Source organism: Salvelinus namaycush, chromosome 38 (assembly GCF_016432855.1).
Source record: "Salvelinus namaycush isolate Seneca chromosome 38, SaNama_1.0, whole genome shotgun sequence".
Lineage (NCBI taxonomy): Eukaryota > Metazoa > Chordata > Actinopteri > Salmoniformes > Salmonidae > Salvelinus > Salvelinus namaycush.
In genome coordinates, this window is record NC_052344.1 from 19879917 (window position 1) to 19898990 (window position 19074).

At 43.3% G+C, this 19074-nt stretch overlaps 1 protein-coding gene across 5 annotated transcripts; it reads left to right on the forward strand.

The window, feature by feature from the left end:
* The first annotated feature begins 2200 nt into the window (after positions 1–2200).
* Positions 2201–18580, forward strand: LOC120031769 (serine/threonine-protein phosphatase 6 regulatory subunit 2-like). 5 transcript variants are annotated; one of them, XM_038977576.1, is made up of 23 exons: positions 2201–2531; positions 5991–6158; positions 8206–8460; positions 11415–11601; positions 11690–11827; positions 11961–12026; positions 12138–12364; positions 12680–12806; positions 13115–13267; positions 13466–13708; positions 14292–14356; positions 14494–14609; positions 14737–14822; positions 14964–15044; positions 15123–15220; positions 15375–15432; positions 15533–15660; positions 15778–15962; positions 16081–16225; positions 16428–16510; positions 16645–16834; positions 17224–17343; positions 17672–18580. In XM_038977576.1, exons 3-23 carry the CDS (start codon positions 8234–8236, stop codon positions 17721–17723), a joined length of 2775 nt encoding a protein of 924 aa, XP_038833504.1. In that variant the 5' UTR covers positions 2201–2531; positions 5991–6158; positions 8206–8233; the 3' UTR covers positions 17724–18580. The 5 variants fall into 5 exon arrangements, with proteins under 5 accessions (XP_038833504.1, XP_038833508.1, XP_038833509.1 ...); XM_038977580.1 differs by having other exon boundaries at positions 16144–16225; XM_038977581.1 differs by having other exon boundaries at positions 15778–15935; positions 16144–16225.
* Positions 18581–19074: the final 494 nt, after the last annotated feature.

The following is a 19074-nucleotide window of genomic DNA, read 5'->3' on the forward strand; positions in this document are numbered from 1 at the left end:
GTGGTAAATCAATTGATTATCTTTTGATGGAATTATCGAAGACCTCTAGTCCACTCTAGTGGAAAAAATCCTCATCAGAGGAGCAGGCCAAGACCATTAGGTCCACTATCCTAGACAGTAATGTCGCAGACAGGAGATGTTATATATACTTGTGATTTATTTACATTAATATGCAGCTCATTGTCAACAATCCACTTAAGCCCCAACCTGGTCCCAATGTATTGAAAACTGTAGCAGACAGACATAAAATTCCCCATGCATGCATCCAGGAGCTGGTGAATAAAAAATAAAAAAAATCAACCGTTTATCCCAATCATAATGTAATAATGGAAATTATATTGTTTGATAAATCAACAGTCTTGACGGGGAACAGTAAAGATTTATAGTTTATTCCTCGTCTCTCTCTGAAGTCTTTGCGCCAAGAAAGGTCGACGGACCAAGATTCAAAGGTCAGATTAGGAAGGAAGAGGTGGTGTTTGCTCAGTTGTGTCTAGGACAGTGTACATTGCACTCATCATTACATCTGGTTGGCAAGCATGTAATGCATGGTTTGTGTCTGGAGTGTATGGTCGATGAAACGGTGGAGCATGTGTTGTTATATTGTTGTAATTATGTTGAAGAGAGGGAAAGATTGAAGTGTAGTCATTGAGGTTGGACAGGTTTGGATGGATTTGGAAGGGATGGGGAAGGGTCTGTTAGAAGTTAGTAGGGCTCTTTTAAATGTTCTTAATAGTACAGTTAGGTAGGTGGATTTATGTTTATCGGTTTACTTCCTTTATACATGCAGAGCTAATGTAAACTGTGATTGACCACACACTCCAGCACAGTAGGTGGCAGCATGCACCTTAAGGTTTGTGGTTTAAAAGCGGGTGGTTTGAGTAAAAAAAGAAGATCATGATGACATACCTTTTTATACAGTTTCTTGATTGTGTCTAGCTCGCTAATAATCACAGAAATTCAAGCTAGACTGTCAGGGAGTATATACTAAAGTATATACTAGTATATACTAAAATGACTCAATATACACTGAACAAAAATATAAACGCAACATTTAATTTGTTGGACCCATGTTTCATGAGCTGAAATAAAAGATCCCAGAAATGTTTCATATGTACAAAAAGCAGACAAATGTTCCATATGCACAGGGTTGTCAAATTTGTGCATAAAATGTGTATACATTCCTGTTAGTGAGCATTTCTCCTTTGCCAAGACAATCCATCCACCTGACAGGTGTGGCATATTAAGAAGCTGATTAAACAGCATTCATTACACAGGTGCACCTTGTGCTGGGGACAATAAAAGGCCATTCTGAAATGTTAAGTTTTGTCACACAACACAATGCCACAGATGTCTCAAGTTTTGAGTGAGCATGCAATTGGTATGCTGACTGCAGGAATGTCCACCAGAGCTGTTGCCAGAGAATGTAATGTATCTACCATAAGCTGCCGCCAACGTAGTTTTAGAGAATTTGGCAGTATGTCCAACTGGCTTCACAACCACAGACCACCTGTATTGCGTCGTGTGGGCGAGCGGTTTGCTGATGTCAACATTGTGAACAGAGTGCCCCATGGTGGCGGTGGCGTTATGCTATGGGCAGGCATAAGCATGATAATGCACGGCCCCATGTAGCAAGGATCTGTACATAAGCTGAAAATGTCCCAGTTTTTCCATGGCCTGCATACTCACCAGACATGTCACCCATTGAGCATGTTTGGGATGCTCTGGATTGACTGTGTACCATAGGCACAGCATGTTCCAGTTCCCGCCAATATCCACAACTTCACACAGCCATTGAAGAAAATTATGGGACCACATTCCGCAATGTGGAATCATTCCACACATTTCAAATTGATTAATTTGCTTATATGAATTGTAACTCAGTAACATCTTTGAAATTGTTGCATGTTGTGTTTTAAATTTGATCAGTATACTTTAAAATGACTAAAACCAACTCGAAATTGTGTCGAAATGATAATGGACCTATTTTATACAGTTTATTGAATGTGTCCAGCTCCCTAATAATCACGGAAATTAAAGATAAACAGGGTGTATCGAAAATTACAAAAACGATGGATAGAGAACTATATTTTGCAAATGTAGATGGTGAGGTACAGTAACATAACCAATTTTCAGTGCGGCCCCGGGGCAAAATGAGTTTGACACCCAGGCCATAGAAGAAGTCAATGCGCACTCCCCTGCGCGCCTCCGCGAGAATATTCGCCATTTTGTTTCGAAAATATGACCGAGTTTTTCCTGCTTTAGCTTGTAACAGGCTAGCTTTTGAATTTATGTACTGTAGAGGACATAGATATTACGCGTAATAATATTGACTATACAAGGTACACATGTGAGGCCTGTCCGTTGCCACGTCGCAAGAGAATAATATCCGTGTCACCAGGTTGACAGATACTTTGTTCATACTGCTCGTCAGCCTGAACCATCAAAACAAATCACGTTTGGCTAGTTCGCTAACTAACGTTAGCTAACTTCTAGCCATACAGACGAGTGGATTGCAAACTTTGAACAACACGGTAAGTTTCTCGGGACCAACGTTGGCTAGCTAAAGCTGGTGAGTTATTTGTGCCTGGCGACTTAAAATACCTAGTTAGCTAAAGAGGGTTAGCTAGCTTTTGCCAATTTAGCCAGCTAAAGTTATGCTAATGTTAGTTAACCTTAACTGCTAGTTATCGGACTCGGGAGAGAAACTAACGCCGACAACCAGCCTTTTAACCATCTGGCGACAAAGTTGATGATAATTTGCTCAAGTCCTTGTGCTAAAGCTAACTAAATTGTATGCTAACGTAAAGTTAGCTAGGTTAGCTAACTACATGGATAGCTAGCGGCTCAGGATTCTCTCCGCCTTTGACTGTCGAATCCCTCAGGCTTAGCCAATCTACTTTGCTAACTGAGTTAGGTTGTTTGCTAATGTGTCCTAGCTAACTAACGTTAATACTAGCTGACTAACTGCTGCTGTTCAGACATTCGACGTTAGCAAGACCAAAAAAAGTGAAGTTCGTTCAAGATAATGTATTGGTTGCAAGAAATGTTAACTACCTAACATGTTACTTCCTGCATTCGTGAAGATATACTTGTTGCGGAAAATTCCACACCGTTGTAAAATTATAGTTGTCTAGAAACAAATCGACGGTCTTGGAATTTCTATCCATTGAACGAACAAACTCAACCCCGTTTCCAACTGCAGGGTTTGGCACTGGCAGCTTTAGCTTAAAAATAATCAATGTCAAATCTCCAAGTAGTGAATAGAAGTAGCCAGCAAGTACTACTGTAGTGACTTGTGAAGTAAACAGAAATGTGAGCTTCCAACACTCAGCAGTTGATGTGCATTTCTTGCCAAGGCCACCAACATATCATTTTACAGTTCTACAGAACACTTGTCCCTGCATTGTCAGACAAGGAGTGATAGTAATAGTAGACCCTAAAGGGTTCTTCATCTTGCAACTGTTTTTTCAAAGAAATTATCAACACGGAAAAGTAGAATTGGGGAGTGTTGAAGTGAATGAAATAATAATATGTTTACATGAGAAAATACTACAAATAATATACACTTTGACAACTGTAGCAATGATACATGTCCATTGGAGAGTGGGGGCAGGGTAAGTATACTGCCTGCATCTAAGTAATGGAAACAGGGAGAAAAGGCTGTGGCTGAGGTCCCTGATAGGCCTACAGACAAAACAAAATGGTCATGTTCGTAATAAAGCAATTATCCAAAACCAACCACATCTTGAATCCTAGGTATAAGGTGGCAACAAGAAAGAGCTTCTTAAATGAGGCTCCCTGTTGCTACTTTTGTTAGCAACTCATGGAGAAGCACACCTGCAGGTGCTTAGCAGTGCAGCCAACTGAGACTGATAAGCACCTAATTAGGAAATGGGAGAGTTTGGCTATGTCCCAATTATCTTCGATAGCCTCCTTTCCCTATCAACTCTCCTTCATAACCACCGATTGTAGTAGACTTTATAAGTTTCCACCATTTTGCTTTTGCATATCTAATCAGTGGTCATGAAGGAAAGGAAGCCATCTAAGATTTGTGACAGCCTGCCCTCTGTTTGCTCTGTCTATGCTGCGTTCATGTGCTATCAGAGTTATCAGAAATTCCTAGTTCCAACTGGGAAGTTTCACTTAAACGACTCCAAGTCTGAATTACAAGTGGGGAAACTCTGAGAAAATTGTGACGTTATTGACAACTACAACCTTATAAAGAATTTAGATTGACCATATTGTCAATGTTAAGCAAGCTAGCAAACTTTTATTATTACCAACGTTAGCTAGCTTATCAAGCTAACTAAAATCTTGTTGGTTGACGAATTGTTCCGATCAAAAAGCACATGAATGAAACATGTCGTATATCCGACATCACAACTAGGAAGTAGGAATGTCTGACGAGCGTGTGAACGAACGCTGCATTACTATGCTGCCCCATAAGCCACTTGCTTTGCTTAATGACAGGCTACTGTTGGGTCATAGCATCCAGTTGATTGCTCTTCAACCATTGTTCCTCTTTTCATCATTTACTCTATTAGCCAGTGGACTGTTTTGCTGAGGTTGCCCCTGGTGAGTTCTATTTTAGATGAGAAGTCAAGTTTTAGCTTTTTCCTGTATAGCATCAACAGGGGAGCACTCTAGGGGTTATTGTTGCACTAGTGTGCTCTGTGTAAATGTATGCCAGATGGACGCTCCCGCACGTGCAGGATTGTCCAAATAAGAGGAAAAAGTAGGAAACACTTTGATTTTCTTTTTCAGACCCATTCTTGTGTTGTGTGGGCGGCCAGTCAGTGTTATATTGCACCGGCCAGCACATTCGTCTTTTGTTGACTAAGCAAGTTGGTTTGATTTTGTCCCTTCCAACATGTCTGAATAATGGTCTTGATAGGCTAGTTAGTGTGTTTATCATACCAACCATAGCCAACAGATTTTTCAAAACTATTCTAATTTCCTGTCTATAGTTGTGGTTGCCTAGACCTATAACTAGGTTGTTCAGTGTGAAATGCTGACGTCAAGAACAGTGAAGTAGCTAGAGCTAACCACAACCTTTTCACATTAGTGATGTATGAGTGATGGTCCAGGAAAGGGTAGTGTGCACTAGATGCATTTACTTCTGCATATCTTTTAAAGCATACAGTTAATAATATTAATTGTATTAGCTAGGCAGCTAACCCTGCTAGTCTGCCCAATGTTCATACATTAGACTTCAGACAAAGTACTCATGAATTTGACGGTAATTGGTAGCCTGTGCAAGCCTATAATCCATTTCAAAATGCTTATCTCATTTCATAAAGCATTTGCATAGGCCTAACATAACCCAAAGCATGCATCTGGAATTTTGTTTAAGATTTTCCAGCCAGCATCTCTTAGTTGATGGTGTGCCTATATTTCTGTGTGAGCCTCTCCATTGTTGGCCGAAATGCCATTCACTACTGTCTTCAAGTAATTAAGTTAGCTGAAGTTCTTTTATTGTTAGTGTTCTTGACGACACAACACTAAGCGTTGCACATTTCACCGTTGTTAGGCTAAGTTGAGTTGATATATAACGTTAGACTAGGCCTAGTTCTCTTTTTTTTATAAGCCGCAAGTCAGGGCAGGCCGTTGGCACATCAGTTCATTGTCTCATTCATAACTGAAAGCTAAGAATTCTATAGAAGCAGGTTGACTTAGGGTTCGGCTGCCCGAGACTTTAGAAATCTTAGCCAAACCCCGCTACAGCTTTCTCACTCGCAATCTACTAACTAGAAGGCTAGGTCATGATCCTATAACTAATGGCAGCCAGACAAACGTCTTTCTTGAAAAGCTCTGTTCAGAATCCTCCTTGTGATGTCAAGTAGTCTGAGTAAATCTGATGCAACACATTAATCTTGTTTAAAGATGACTATGCAAATACTGCTGCTGACTAATAATAGATGCCTTTGAGATCTGATGCAAGGTCCTATATGAATGTAATTATAATTTATTGTAACCCCCTTATCTCTCAGGTTATGGTGAGCCTTTCAGTGTGTTGTGTACTAAGGATGCCTGTGTTCTAAGAGGAGACCCATGCTGATAAATGCCAGGCCTCGCCACGCTCTCTGCCGTCTGCACAAACACAAATGCCTGCCTGTCTGAGGGAGATCTGATTAAAGATACCCACATTTCTTCTACTGGTGAGCACAATTACTGGAGGTTACATCTCAAATTATATCTGTAATGAGTTTGTTGTTCATGTGGACAGAGCCACTGACTATGTTGATGTTTTTAGATGTTCCTGCTTCATTGTTTTCATCCGTTTCTTTGTGTATTTCCCCTGTTACTCTCCCCACCGCATGAACCTCAGCTCTTTTAATCTCCTCCTTTTTCTTCCTCTTCAATTCTTCCTCTTCAATATTTATTTTCATCTCAAAGCGATTGAAAAGCAAAAAACAAACAAGCAAGCAATATCACCATGAGTAGCTTGGCTAGGTTAACCAATACATCACCATGAGTAGCCTAGCTATAGTTGGCTAGGTCTCCAATCCAAATTAAATCTAGAATCGGTTTCCTATATCGCAACAAAGCATCCTTCACTCATGCTGCCAAACATACCCTCGTAAAACTGACCATCCTACCGATCCTCGACTTCGGTGATGTCATCTATAAAATAGCCTCCAACACTCTACTCAACAAACTGGATGCAGTCTATCACAGTGCCATCCGTTTTGTCACCAAAGCCCCATACACTACCCACCATTGCGACCTGTACGCTCTCGTTGGTTGGCCCTCGCTTCATACTCGTCGCCAAACCCACCGGCTACAGGTTATCTACAAGTCTCTGCTAGGTAAAGCCCTGCCTTATCTCAGCTCACTGGTCACCATAGCAGCACCCACTTGTAGCACGCGCTCCAGCAGGTATATCTCACTGGTCACCCCCAAAGCCAATTCCTCCTTTGGTCGTCTTTCCTCCCAGTTCTCTGCTGCCAATGACTGGAACAAACTGCAAAAATCTCTGACGCTGGAAACACTTATCTCCCTCACTAGCTTTAAGCACCAGCTGTCAGAGCAGCTCACAGATTACTGCACCTGTACATAGCCCATCTATAATTTAGCCCAAACAACTACCCCTTCCCCTACTGTATTTATTTATTTTGCTCCTTTGCACCCCATTATTTATATTTCTACTTTGCACATTCTTCCACTGCAAATCTACCATTCCAGTGTTTTACTTGCTATATTGTATTTACCTCGCCACCATGGCCTTTTTTTTGCCTTTACCTCATCTCACCTCATTTGCTCACATTGTATATAGACTTATTTTTCTACTGTATTATTGACTGTATGTTTTGTTTATTCCATGTGTAACTCTGTGTTGTATGTGTCGAATTGCTATGCTTTATCTTGGCCAGGTCGCAGTTGCAAATGAGAACTTGTTCTCAACTAGCCTACCTGGTTAAATAAAGGTGAAATAAAATAAAAAAAACAATACATACATACATCATCATAAGTAGCCTAGCTAGGTCAACTAATACATACATCACCATGAGTAGCTAGGTCAACCAATACATCATCAAGAGTAGCCTAGCTATAGTTGGCTAGGTCAACCAATACATCATCATGAGTAGCCTAGCTATAGTTGGCTAGGTCAACCAATACATCACCATGAGTAGCCTAGCTATAGTTGGCTAGGTCAACCAATACATCACCATGAGTAGCCTAGCTATAGTTGGCTAGGTCAACCAATACATCATCACCATGAGTAGCCTAGCTATAGTTGGCTAGATTAACCAATACATCATCATGAGTTGCCTAGCTATAGTTGGCTAGATTAACCAATACATCACCATGAGTAGCTAGGTCAACCAATACATCACCATGAGTAGCCTAGCTATAGTTGGCTAGGTCAACCACTACATCATCATGAGTAGCCTAGCTTTAGTTGGCTAGGTCAACCAATAGAGGCCAAGTCTTTGAGTGCATGCATCCTTTAAAAATGGAGAGGGACAGTTAATGGCTTGCTCAGAAGAAGGTAGTCAGGGAGATGAAGTGTCTGGGGATGATATTGTAGAGGACTACATAACCACCAGAAATATGCAGCAAAACTCGATGTTAAAAAACGAAACGGCTGATAATTATAATAAAATGAAAACCTATATTTAAAGGAGCTCTCTGCTTAGGCTGCTACTAGGGCGCCATGCCATCATTGCATCCCTCTCTCTCTGACTCTCTCCTTCCTTCTAGGGCTGTGTCCCCTGTCCAAGCAGCCACCATGTTCTGGAAGTTTGACCTGCACACCACGTCCCACATCGACCAGCTGCTGGACCGGGAGGATGTGACGTTGCGGGAGCTCATGGAGGAGGATGATGTCCTGCAGGAGTGCAAGGCCCAGAACCGCCGGCTGCTGCTCTTCCTCTCCCAGGACCACTGCATGACAGAGCTGGTCAACCTCATCACCACAGAGCCCCCTGCTGACCTGGAGGAGAAGAGCCGCTTTAAGTGAGAAAGGGTCGCCCGAGGGGGAAGGGGGATGGGCTGAATGTGGCTGCTCAACACAAGTGTATACTATGTCATTATTGTAAGAGAATTTGTGCTTAACAAAATATACTTTTAATGAAATAAATATTCAAGTACACCCTATGCTTAAGCTTTTACGGACTGACCTTTCCTCTAAAGACCAGTTGTGCAAAATGAAAGGGGCTTGTCCGTAACATGCTCTGACATGGCCTGGGTTCTATGCTCAGTGGTTAAGTACCAACTGCCAAGTTTCAACCTAAGACCAGCATGCATACACTCAATTACATTCTTTGTTTTCCTGTGATTTTCAATGTCTAACACACCGAGATCCCTGTCTAGAGTGAAAGAGCTTGTGGCTGTGGGGTCTTTGCCTTGTCACCGAGAGGTTGAGAGTTCAAATCCAGTTATGTCTGCGGAGTTGTCATCTGCAGAGTTGGTTGAATGGCAGCTGTGATGATTAGAGGTAAAAGGTGCTGGAGCACCATGGCCACTTGATATTGAAATACAGATTTTGCCTATAAAAACTAAAGCCTTGTTCACATTGGCAGTTTGAAGTGACTCATCATATTTTTTTATTTTTTTTGCATATCTGTTTCGAATCTGTTCTTTTTCTCTTGCAGTGTGAATGGCCAAAAATCACGTGGAATCAGATATTTCAAGCCAAACCATTTCAAACCAAACATTCGAAGGTGGTTTGAAATCGGCTACAAATCTGATTCATGGCCATGCAACTTGTCTGAACAGTCAAATCTGATTTATTTACCCTCAAGTGGTTTTTACTGTTATTTGGCATATCTTGTTGCTTGCTAGCTACTCAGCTACCACCTGTTCTTGTCAAAACTAACTAGCTTGTTAATTGTTTAGAAATGAGTGAATGTGCTAGAAAGCTAGCTGAGTGCTGTGGCTTGCTACAAAGGACTCATTTTGGAAGTTGTATCATGTTATCCTTTTGAGGCTTTAAAATTGTTATTTTAAGATTTCTAACATTCAAAGCAACTGGGACACGTCCGTGGCCGACATTGTGGTCACCTTAGCTTGCTACATAACCTTGAGTGATAGGACGCACGAGCACCATCACCAATCAATCTACACCACTGCGCACACACCCATCGTTACTAACTAGTGAGCTAATGACTGCTGTCTGAGCACACACACCCGATTTGGTCACTGCTAACGTTTGAACAGTCAGTATTCCCAAAACTGATTCCAGAATTAAGGCCTGCAGTGCCTACTTTTTGGGGAAATAATCACTGCTGTTCAGTGTTACGAAGGTCGGGGTAGAGGGGGGTTTATCCCATCTGGCCATCACTCCCTTCCAACACCACTACCCTCCAACCATTTGTGGCAGCCACTTCACAAGAACATGAATAAAACCAGCAGAGATTTGAACCCATAACCGTCAGTGTGGGAGGAAAGGTTCTTACCCCAGAGCCACAACTCCTTCACACTGAAAACACTTTGAGAAGGCACAACCAGTTAGATTTGAACCCATAACCATCAGTATGGGAGGCAAGGTTCTTACCCCAGAGCCACAACACCTTCACAGTTCATACATGCTTCTGCATATGATTGATATTGAGAATTGTGAAAGCACAAACAAACACAACCAGTTAGCTTTGAACCCACAACCATCAGTTTGAGGCAAGGTTCTTACTCCAGAGCCACTGAGTACTTCACTATACATGTTCTCTTCACACAGTTGTGCTTGTTTGTTCTACTCAACCTCATGCAGCTAGATTCAAACCTTTGACCCAATGGTCTTACCTCATACTCCCCCAAAAATACACAGTTATCTTCAAATATTTGTTGAGAATTGTTTAAACAAAAACACAGCCTGCTAGATTTGAACACACAAGTTTAGACGTGAGGCCAGGTTGTTACCTCTCACCCACTGTCTCCTATATGTCAAATATATAAGTTGGGATTCAATCCCATTGCGGGTTATATAATAGGCATTGTGGCTTTTAAAGGCAATTTCGATTGAGCAGACATATTGCATCTTGGTGCAAGAGGCGTCTACAGTCTCTGGTTCGAATGCAGGCGGCATCATATCCGGCTATGATTGGGAATCCCATAGGGCGACGCACAATTGGACCAGCGTCGTCCAGGTTTGGTCGGAGTAGGCCGTCATTGTAAATAAGAATTTGTTCTCAACTGACTTGCCCAGTTAAATAAAGGTTAAATATTATTTTTTTTCTTATGCAGCTTTTACTGTGAATGGGATCTCTGCAAAAGCGGGAACATTGCCTTTAAAAGCCACAATGCCTATAACTTGTGATTGGATTGAATCCCGAATTTAGTGGGAGCCCAGATCCGTTTATGAAGGCTTTAAGGTTGAAGACTGATAATTGACAGTGCAGAAACACTATGATGTTTTAAACTCTTAATGTCATGAACTGGGAACAGAACTACCAGTGCCATGATAGATGCCTCTAAATTAGTTAATGTTTTTAGGTTGATCCTTCTAATGTGACAAGAGTACAACAGGTGGCGTTGGGTTTGAAACATGCCCAGAGATCCTATTACATTACTATTCTAATTCCTAATTGTATGCATGCCCTCTTGTGGATAACATCTAGCCCTCTAAAGTAGCTTACAAGACACAAAGAACACCAAATAGGCCCTGTTTCACAAAAGCATCTCAAAGTTAGGATAGGATCCTATGGTTCTAACAAAGAACTTAGCCATAAGATACTTTTGGGAAACTGGGCCCTGGTCTTGATTGGGTCTGTTAGCATAGCATACACAACGTGGTCTTCAGTATACTCCGTCCAATAAACATGAATTCAGAATTGACGAGATGAGCGTTGTCAGAATATTTCCAAACATCGTAAAAGTTATATTTCAAGAATTAATACAGACTGTACACCTCCCTCCCACACAGCCTTTCCTTAGACTGTTTCTTCCCCTCTCATCCTGTTGTCCCCCCGCTACAGGTTCCCTAACATCGCCTGTGAGCTCTTGACATCAGATGTGTCCCTCATCAACGACAAGTTGGGCGGGGACGAGTCACTCCTGGAGACTCTCTACCACTTCCTGGAGCAGGACCCACCCCTCAACCCGCTACTAGCCAGCTTCTTCAGCAAGACCATCGGCAACCTCATCGCCAGGAAAACAGAACAGGTAACCTCAATGCCCAAGAAGTTATAAAGGCGGATAAAGAAAGTATAAGGACCTACCTGGAGCTCACCAAATGTCTCTCTTGCGCCAGGTAATCTCCTTCCTGAGGAAAAAGGATGGCTTCATCGGCCTGGTGCTGAAACACATCGACGCCTCTGCCATGATGGACCTGCTGCTTCGCCTCATCAGCTGTGTGGAGCCTGCCCCCTTGAGACAGGAGGTCCTCAATGTAAGCTGCCACTATCTGCCAGCGGTTCCTGTTCTCATAAATGTTGTTCAATTATAAAATATTTCTTATTGACCTGGACGTCTTGTATTTCTCTCATTCATTCACTGTCATCATTTTTCTTTCCTTATCTCAGTGGCTGAGCGAAGAGAAGCTTATTCAGAGACTCACAGAGCTCATCCACACAGGCAAAGACGAGGAAGTGAGTCATAGACCTTAGACTGATATTGCAGTATTCTCCTGGACAAGGCACGGCAGTTGATATTAACTATCTGGTCAGAAGTATGAATCCTTTTAAATTTATTTATTCCAGAGACAATCAAATGCGTCCCAGACGCTTTGTGACATCATCCGCCTTAGTCGAGACCAGGCCAATCAGATGCAGGAGAACGCCGAGGCCGACCCCTTATTGGCTGTACTAGAGTCGCAGGAGAGCGTAGCCGGGCTCCTGAAGACTATGTTTGAGGGGGAGAGGAGTGAGGCCTCCATTGTTAACGGAACTCAAGTGCTACTTACCTTACTGGAGACCAGGAGGTCCGGGTGAGTGGAACAACTGTTCTCTCTCCCTCACTCATATCTCTTTCCATTGCCTTGTCCAGAAACAACCTCTCGCCACTTGTGGAGATCTAAAAAAGATATGATAGATTTAAGCAATATGGTAATACATCCACCTTGCCTTCTGATAGGCTGTCTGGATTTATCACCACATTGCTTACACCTTACTAATCCTCTCAGATCTCCCAAATGCTTAAGGCAAGGGTAGGGGCTAGAGGTTGTTTCTGGACAGGGACCATCTCTCCAGCTATTTTAGCATGTGAACATCTTTTTCCTTATCCCTCCCTCTTTCTGTCCCAGGTTGGAGGGGCTGATGGATCTCTATTCTCAGGGATATGAAAGGTCTTACACTGTCAACAGCAGTATTCTACATGCCATTGAGCCCCATCTAAAGGACTTCCAGCAGCTTCTCCTGAATCCCCCCAAGGTAAGGATATACAGTAAGGCCGAATGGCTGATCAATTTACAGTGGTCAGTGGGTACTAAGAAAGAAAGACTCAGTCATGAAACATACAAATAATACTTTTTGTTAAAATGTTCTTATTCATGTTGGAGGCCAACAGACTGCAGTAGAATTCCAACCATACTTTTATAAATAAACTGTTCAGGGTGTTTACCTCGGCTCCAACCATTAACACACAATTGAATCAACTTGTTCAACACAGTTCTTCCTGTATACATTGGACTGTTGATGGACTGTTTAGTAATTGAATTGAACATGGTGTGTGTGTGTAGAAAAGTGCAATACTGACGACCGTTGGCCTTCTGGAGGAGCCGCTGGGGAACGCCCGCCTTCACGTGGCCAGGCTAGTGGCCGCCCTGCTGCAGACCAGCGCCCCCAGTGTCTGTCAAGAGCTCTGCAAGCTCACCACAATGGACCAGCTACTGGTGTGTCTGCACCGCCGGGTTTCATCAACTTGTCATTCTCTTACTCTTTCGCATTCATTCATTTGTTCACGCTCTGGCACTTTCTTTTCTTTTATTCACTTCCTCTCCTTTCTGTCATTCACACTCACATTCTTGCTCTTTCTTGTTCTGTCACCTACCATCGGTCACCACGGTTCTCTCGCTCTTTGCTCTCCACAGGACCTGTTCTTCAAGTACTCATGGAATAACTTCTTGCACTTCCAAGTGGAGCTGTGTGTGGCGTCCATCCTGAACCACTCTGTCCCAGAGGAGCGGCCCATCCCGGGCCTCCAGAACCACGAGGAAGAGAAGCACCCAGCAGGCCCAGAGAACCAGGGGGAGGCAGGAAGTGAGGCTGGGGAGCCAGCCAAGGCCAGCGACCCGGTGGAGGAGACCACCCTTCACAACACCCTGGTGGCACATGTAGGTGGCTTGGTAGCTCTGCGTTTATCTGTCTGTGCAGTAATAGCCTAGTATGAAACATAACATTTAATTTTCTTATGAGCCTCTACCTCTGCACATTGATTGATTTTACATCGTAGGGAAGGGCTATGTACATGAAGGCAGGGTAAAGTGACTAGGCATCAAGATAGATGAGTCCAATAAAGAACAGAGTAGCAGCAGCATATAATGTGTGAAAAGGTGTGAATGTCATTGAAGTGTGTATATATATATAGTCTAGTGCAGGGGTGTTCAACTTCCACCATACGAGGTCCAGAGCCTGCTCGTTTTCTGTTCTACCTGATTATTAATTGCACCCAATCAGTTCCCACTTAAAGGGAAACAATGAAAAAAACACAGTGGAACTGGCTTCTAGGTCCAGAGTTGAGTTTAGGGGTCTAGTGAGTGCAGATAGTTTGGGTACCATTAATTGACTATTTAGCAGTCTTATGGCTTGGGGGTAGAAGCTGTCTCGGAGCCTGTTGGTCTGAGAGCGTTATACATTATTATTCTGTTTTTATGTTGTCTCTGAATTTATTTATTTATTCTTCTACTTCCTCCCCAGCTCTTCCAGACGTGTCGGTTGGTACAGAGGATCCTGGACGCCTGGGAGGAGAACGATCAAATACAGTAAGACATGTCACACTCAAATCTGGGGAACAACTGCTTTTAGTATTGTCCAGTATTGTTTCACTACAATGGTGGTATCTAACATGATAGTAGTGTCTGTTAGATGTCATTAACCAGGGTGTGGTTTTGTCTCTCAGGGCGGAGGGCGGCGCTAGGAGAGGTAACATGGGTCACCTGACCAGGATGGCCAACATGGTGGTACAGAACCTAGAGAAAGGACCAGTCCAGTCCCAGATCAGTGACCTCATCAAAGGTATGTGTGTTTTCATGAGCTGCCAGATTAACACTTATGTATTCATAAAAGAATAGCAAAGAATGTTCCACTGCCGGTTACTGTGCCTGGGTGAGTGCTCAGTTAGAACTGGACTGTGATATTGCAGAGTTGCCAGAGGACTGCAGAGGACGCTGGGAGAGCTTTGTGGATGAGACCCTGAGAGAGACCAACAGGAGAAACACAGTGGAACTGGTATCAACCATTGTCACCATCTCTGTCTCTCTCCAACACAGACACCCTTTTTTTTCTTGCTCAATCACACAAGCATTCCCTTCTACACATTCTGTCTGTCATTTCCTCACTCTAATTCTCTGTCTGTCCTGTGTGTCCCAGGTGAGCACCCATAACCTGCACTCCTCCAGTGAAGATGATGATATGGAGAGTCCCTTCCCCAATGATCTGTCACTCCAACAGGTAGGAAGCCACAGCACCATGACGACACATTTGTCTGCCCATGAGGAAAGATCATTACTTCATGTTTTTCTCCCCCAGGCTTTCTCAGACTATCAGATCCAGCAGATGACTGCCAACTTTGTGGATCAGTTTGGGTTCAACGATGAGGAGTTCAGTGAGCATGATGAAAACATCAAGTGAGTTTAGTCATCCGTTCCACTATTCCTTGTCCAATAACCAGAAATCAGCTTTGAAACAGACTGTACAGCAGTTTGCTATGACAAAGACCTCTGGGGGGGCTAACAGCTGCTGTTTGCATTAAACGCTATTTTGTTTCCTTCCTTTCCTAAGTGCCACATTTGACCGGATTGCAGAAATAAACTTCAATCTAGATGCTGATGATAATAGTGTAAGTTGTTGTATTGTTCTGTAATGTCTACCAGCTTCATTGTGTGTGTAGTGAAAGTTAAATGTTTACATGCGTTTCCCTCTCCCTGTGTTGAATGCAGGCCAACGCTACTGCCTTTGAGGCCTGCTGTAAAGAGAGGATACGTCAGTTTGACGATGCTGAAGAGGAGGAGGACATTTGGGAGGAGAAGGAGATTAACTATGCAACACAAGTCAAATCCAGAACAAGGTTGGTAAAAATTCAAGATCCAAAAACAAAGTAGGGGATGCTATGCCAATGTGCAGCTCTCTCCCTCGATTTCTCTTTCTTTTTCTCATCAAACCTCTCTCCGTGTGTGTGTGTCAGGTTTGGGGTGTCCCACACCTCAGAGAGCAGCTCCAGGAGCAGTCTGGAGAACGGGGGTCGGGAGCGGGACCGCGGGTCGGGCTCAGACGAGGAAGACGACTCCAGACAGAGCGCCTCAGATCCATGCAGCCTGGAGGAGAGCAAGGACAACACTCTCAGTACGCCCGGCAGTCAATCAGCTATTTGTAAACTATGCTTATTACCCATATTTACTCAATCAATTAGACAGTCATCATGAATGGTTTCCACTTTGTGAAAACCATTATTGTACACTTTTTCCTCTTACCATGTTATCATGTGAAGGTCCAAGCTGGACAGCGAGTTTCGGGGAAGCTGGGGGTAACTCGTCCTCTCCGGGTCCTGCAGGCTGGGATTCCCCAGGGAGGAGTGGAGGAGACAAACAGGAGGCAGGTTGGGCCAACTTCACGGAGTTCCAACCTTTCAGCAGGTGGGAACCAAACACTCTCCGTACAATTTTATATACATTTGATGTTAGTGTCTGGGATATTGTAACTGGTCAATTTATCAAAATGTTTTTAGTAAGACCTTTTTAAATCACCAACATAAGACCCTGTTTACTTCATTGTGTTACATACCGAGTGGCGTGTTGTCAGTTCTCTGTACCTGAAGCTTACCTCCTCTCCCTGCAGCCCAGAGGCTGGCCCCAGATGCAGCTCTCCCGTAGGCAGCAGTGACACAGACAAACAAGTCAAACCGGGTCCGGACAAGAGTGGTGAGTGTGGGATGATGGGATGTTTCAGCCACCTGACATTTGGCTTAGCTCTCCCTTGTGGAGACTTTCATTATTGCATTTGAGAACAATAAAACGTTTTACAAGGCTTTCATTACTTAACCCACAAGCCAAAGTGATTGTGTGTCCAGGTGCGAGCCCCTCTCCCGGTGGTGAGTGGCCGGTGGGTGAAGGTAGGAAGGCTCCCCTCGTAGCCTCAGATAGTAGCTCCTCCGGGGGCTCCGACAGCGAGGAGGACGACAAGACTGCCGCCGCCGCAACGGAAACCACCAGCTCGGGCGCCAACATGAAAGCAGAAGTCAAAAGGTTGGTTTAACATGAGACTCGTCATACTCGCACACAGTCAATGCTAAATCATTTTCTGTAGAAGTCCACTCAAGCCTTAGTACCCATGTAAATAAACATCTATATTTGAAACATAACTACCACATTGAAGTAATTATACACTGGACTTGAACTGAAATTACTGGATTCAGAGTTTGGAAATCCAGGGAGCTTCCCATGAACTATGAATGTGCTTTACTGAAGAGGAAGAATCACTAGCATTTTAAATATGAGTTCAAGTGGTTAAACTACCAAAATACAGTTTAACAGTTCAACTCAAAACACTCTTCACATGTTTATTTTCTACACACACACACTTCTGTTGATGACTAACAAGCAAAAAAAAAAAACTTTTTCTCTCTGTGCTACAGTGAGAACCCCATCCCTCTGGAAAAACTGTCCCTCACTGACGCCCCCAAGTTCCCCCCAAAGGCACAGCTTGCAGCAGACACACCGCCAGCCTCGGCCCCCACCCCTCAGACAGACAACAAGTAGGTGCCAGCTCGTGTGTGTACAAATAATGCATGCTTGCACGTAGAGATTCCAGGCAGATCAGGGCTAAAAATATTCTAGCAACCCAGTTTCCTTTTCCAAACAGCCAGAGCCAAGCCACACATCTGGACGTTGAACAATAGCATTGCTAGTTGCCAGCGTTGTGAGCCTGTAGAAGTATTTACTGTGAACTCTAGCCTGCCAGAGAAGGAGAGGTGGTCTGCAATGTAGGATTATGTTATCACCCTCCTCTCACTTTGTCTCCATCTTCTCTCTCCCAATCTTCCTCACTTTCCTCTCCCTCCCCCCCCCCCCCCTCCCCTCCAGAGAGGATCCACCCCAGTGCCCAGAGATGCCAGCAGTCAACGGGCCTGTCTGAGGGGCAGACAGTCCTAAACCCCAGACTGGTGTGACAGACTGTGCCATTTCCAGGGAGACCAACCCCTCCCAAATAACCTCACTGCAACCTACAGTGTTTTAATGAATCACGCTGCCATGTTATTGGACCTGGACACTGCCAATCAGCACCAATAATGAGGCGGGGACGTGTAAAAGCAACCAATAGGCAGAACCGTGTAGAGGAAATTGTCTTCAAAGCCTTTTCTGATGTTGCTCATAAGTACGTGTGGTTTTAATGTAGCAGTGATCTTTTAAACAACCGAAATCTGAAAGGAGTATAAAGTTTTTTCTGAAGGATTTGTTCTCATACTCTTTTCACAAACGGTTGGACCTGAGAGCACAGGTTAACTTAACGAAATGATGCCTCAACAATAAATACCTTTCTGAAATATTTTTCTCCTTGAGAGCTTAAAAGGCACTTATGCAGCCATTTTTACTGTACATTATAGGACAATGTTGTTCTACCCTCAGCTCTGTGTTCTTTTTTTTGTCATGGAAAAACATCTCTTTATTCTTGTACCTCACCAGTTCTCTGAATGTTTTAAAGTGTCCAAGGAACACAGTTCTATAATCCTTTGTTCATGTGCAATAATGACAATTAGCCATTTTATTTAAATCAACTTTTAGTGTTGTCGAAAGGAAGACTCATTCGGTATAGTTATGGGCCAACTAATTTGGATATAAACTAAACTCAAGGTGTTGATTTGTCTTGTTATTGCATGTATAACCGGTTCTCCGTTGACCTAGCTAGTGAGCTGAGACCTGACTGTTATTGCTATCCCCTTTAAAATCAACCAAACATGATCTATCTACATTTTAAAGTAATTTTACAAGCAATCACCGTGTGTTTAATGTTCCGTTTTTCCTAAACCCTTTCAGGGCAGGAACTGCCTTTGCACCAGATAGGGGTGAAGCGGTCTTCTTGCGAAGGTCAGCGTTGGCTTCTGCTAAATACTTGATCTCTCTAGTGCACTGGTTCCCAACCAGGGGTACATACTCATGACACCATAGATCTACTGGTAAAATTCACATGAAGGGGTACTCCGGGCAGAGCAAAATTCAGTAAGTGGTATATCAACCAGTGAATTTAGTCATTTAACACCTAGCAAGTTGTATGACTTAAAGTGTGGTTGACCACATGAATAGCAAAGTACTTAAATGCATCCCTCCTTGGAGATTTCACCCATCCAATCATGTCTGATCACCTTCAGGCAGAGAGGAAGGGGAGGATGCATTGGTGTTTCCCTCATTTTGGGACTGACCAGAATGGAGGTGAGTGAAACAAGTTGGCATCGACAATCTAAATATATCAGTGTGAGCGTAGAACAGAT

What these genes read in the sequence shown, in the direction of transcription:
- LOC120031769 (XM_038977576.1), top strand. Translation starts at nt 8,234, where the DNA reads ATGTTCTGGAAGTTTGACCTGCACACCACGTCCCACATCGACCAGCTG. An exon ending in GAGTTCCAACCTTTCAGCAG is followed by an intron (nt 16,226 to 16,427) that starts GTGGGAACCAAA and finishes CTCTCCCTGCAG; the next exon opens with CCCAGAGGCTGGCCCCAGAT. An exon ending in ACCCCTCAGACAGACAACAA is followed by an intron (nt 17,344 to 17,671) that starts GTAGGTGCCAGC and finishes CCTCCCCTCCAG; the next exon opens with AGAGGATCCACCCCAGTGCC.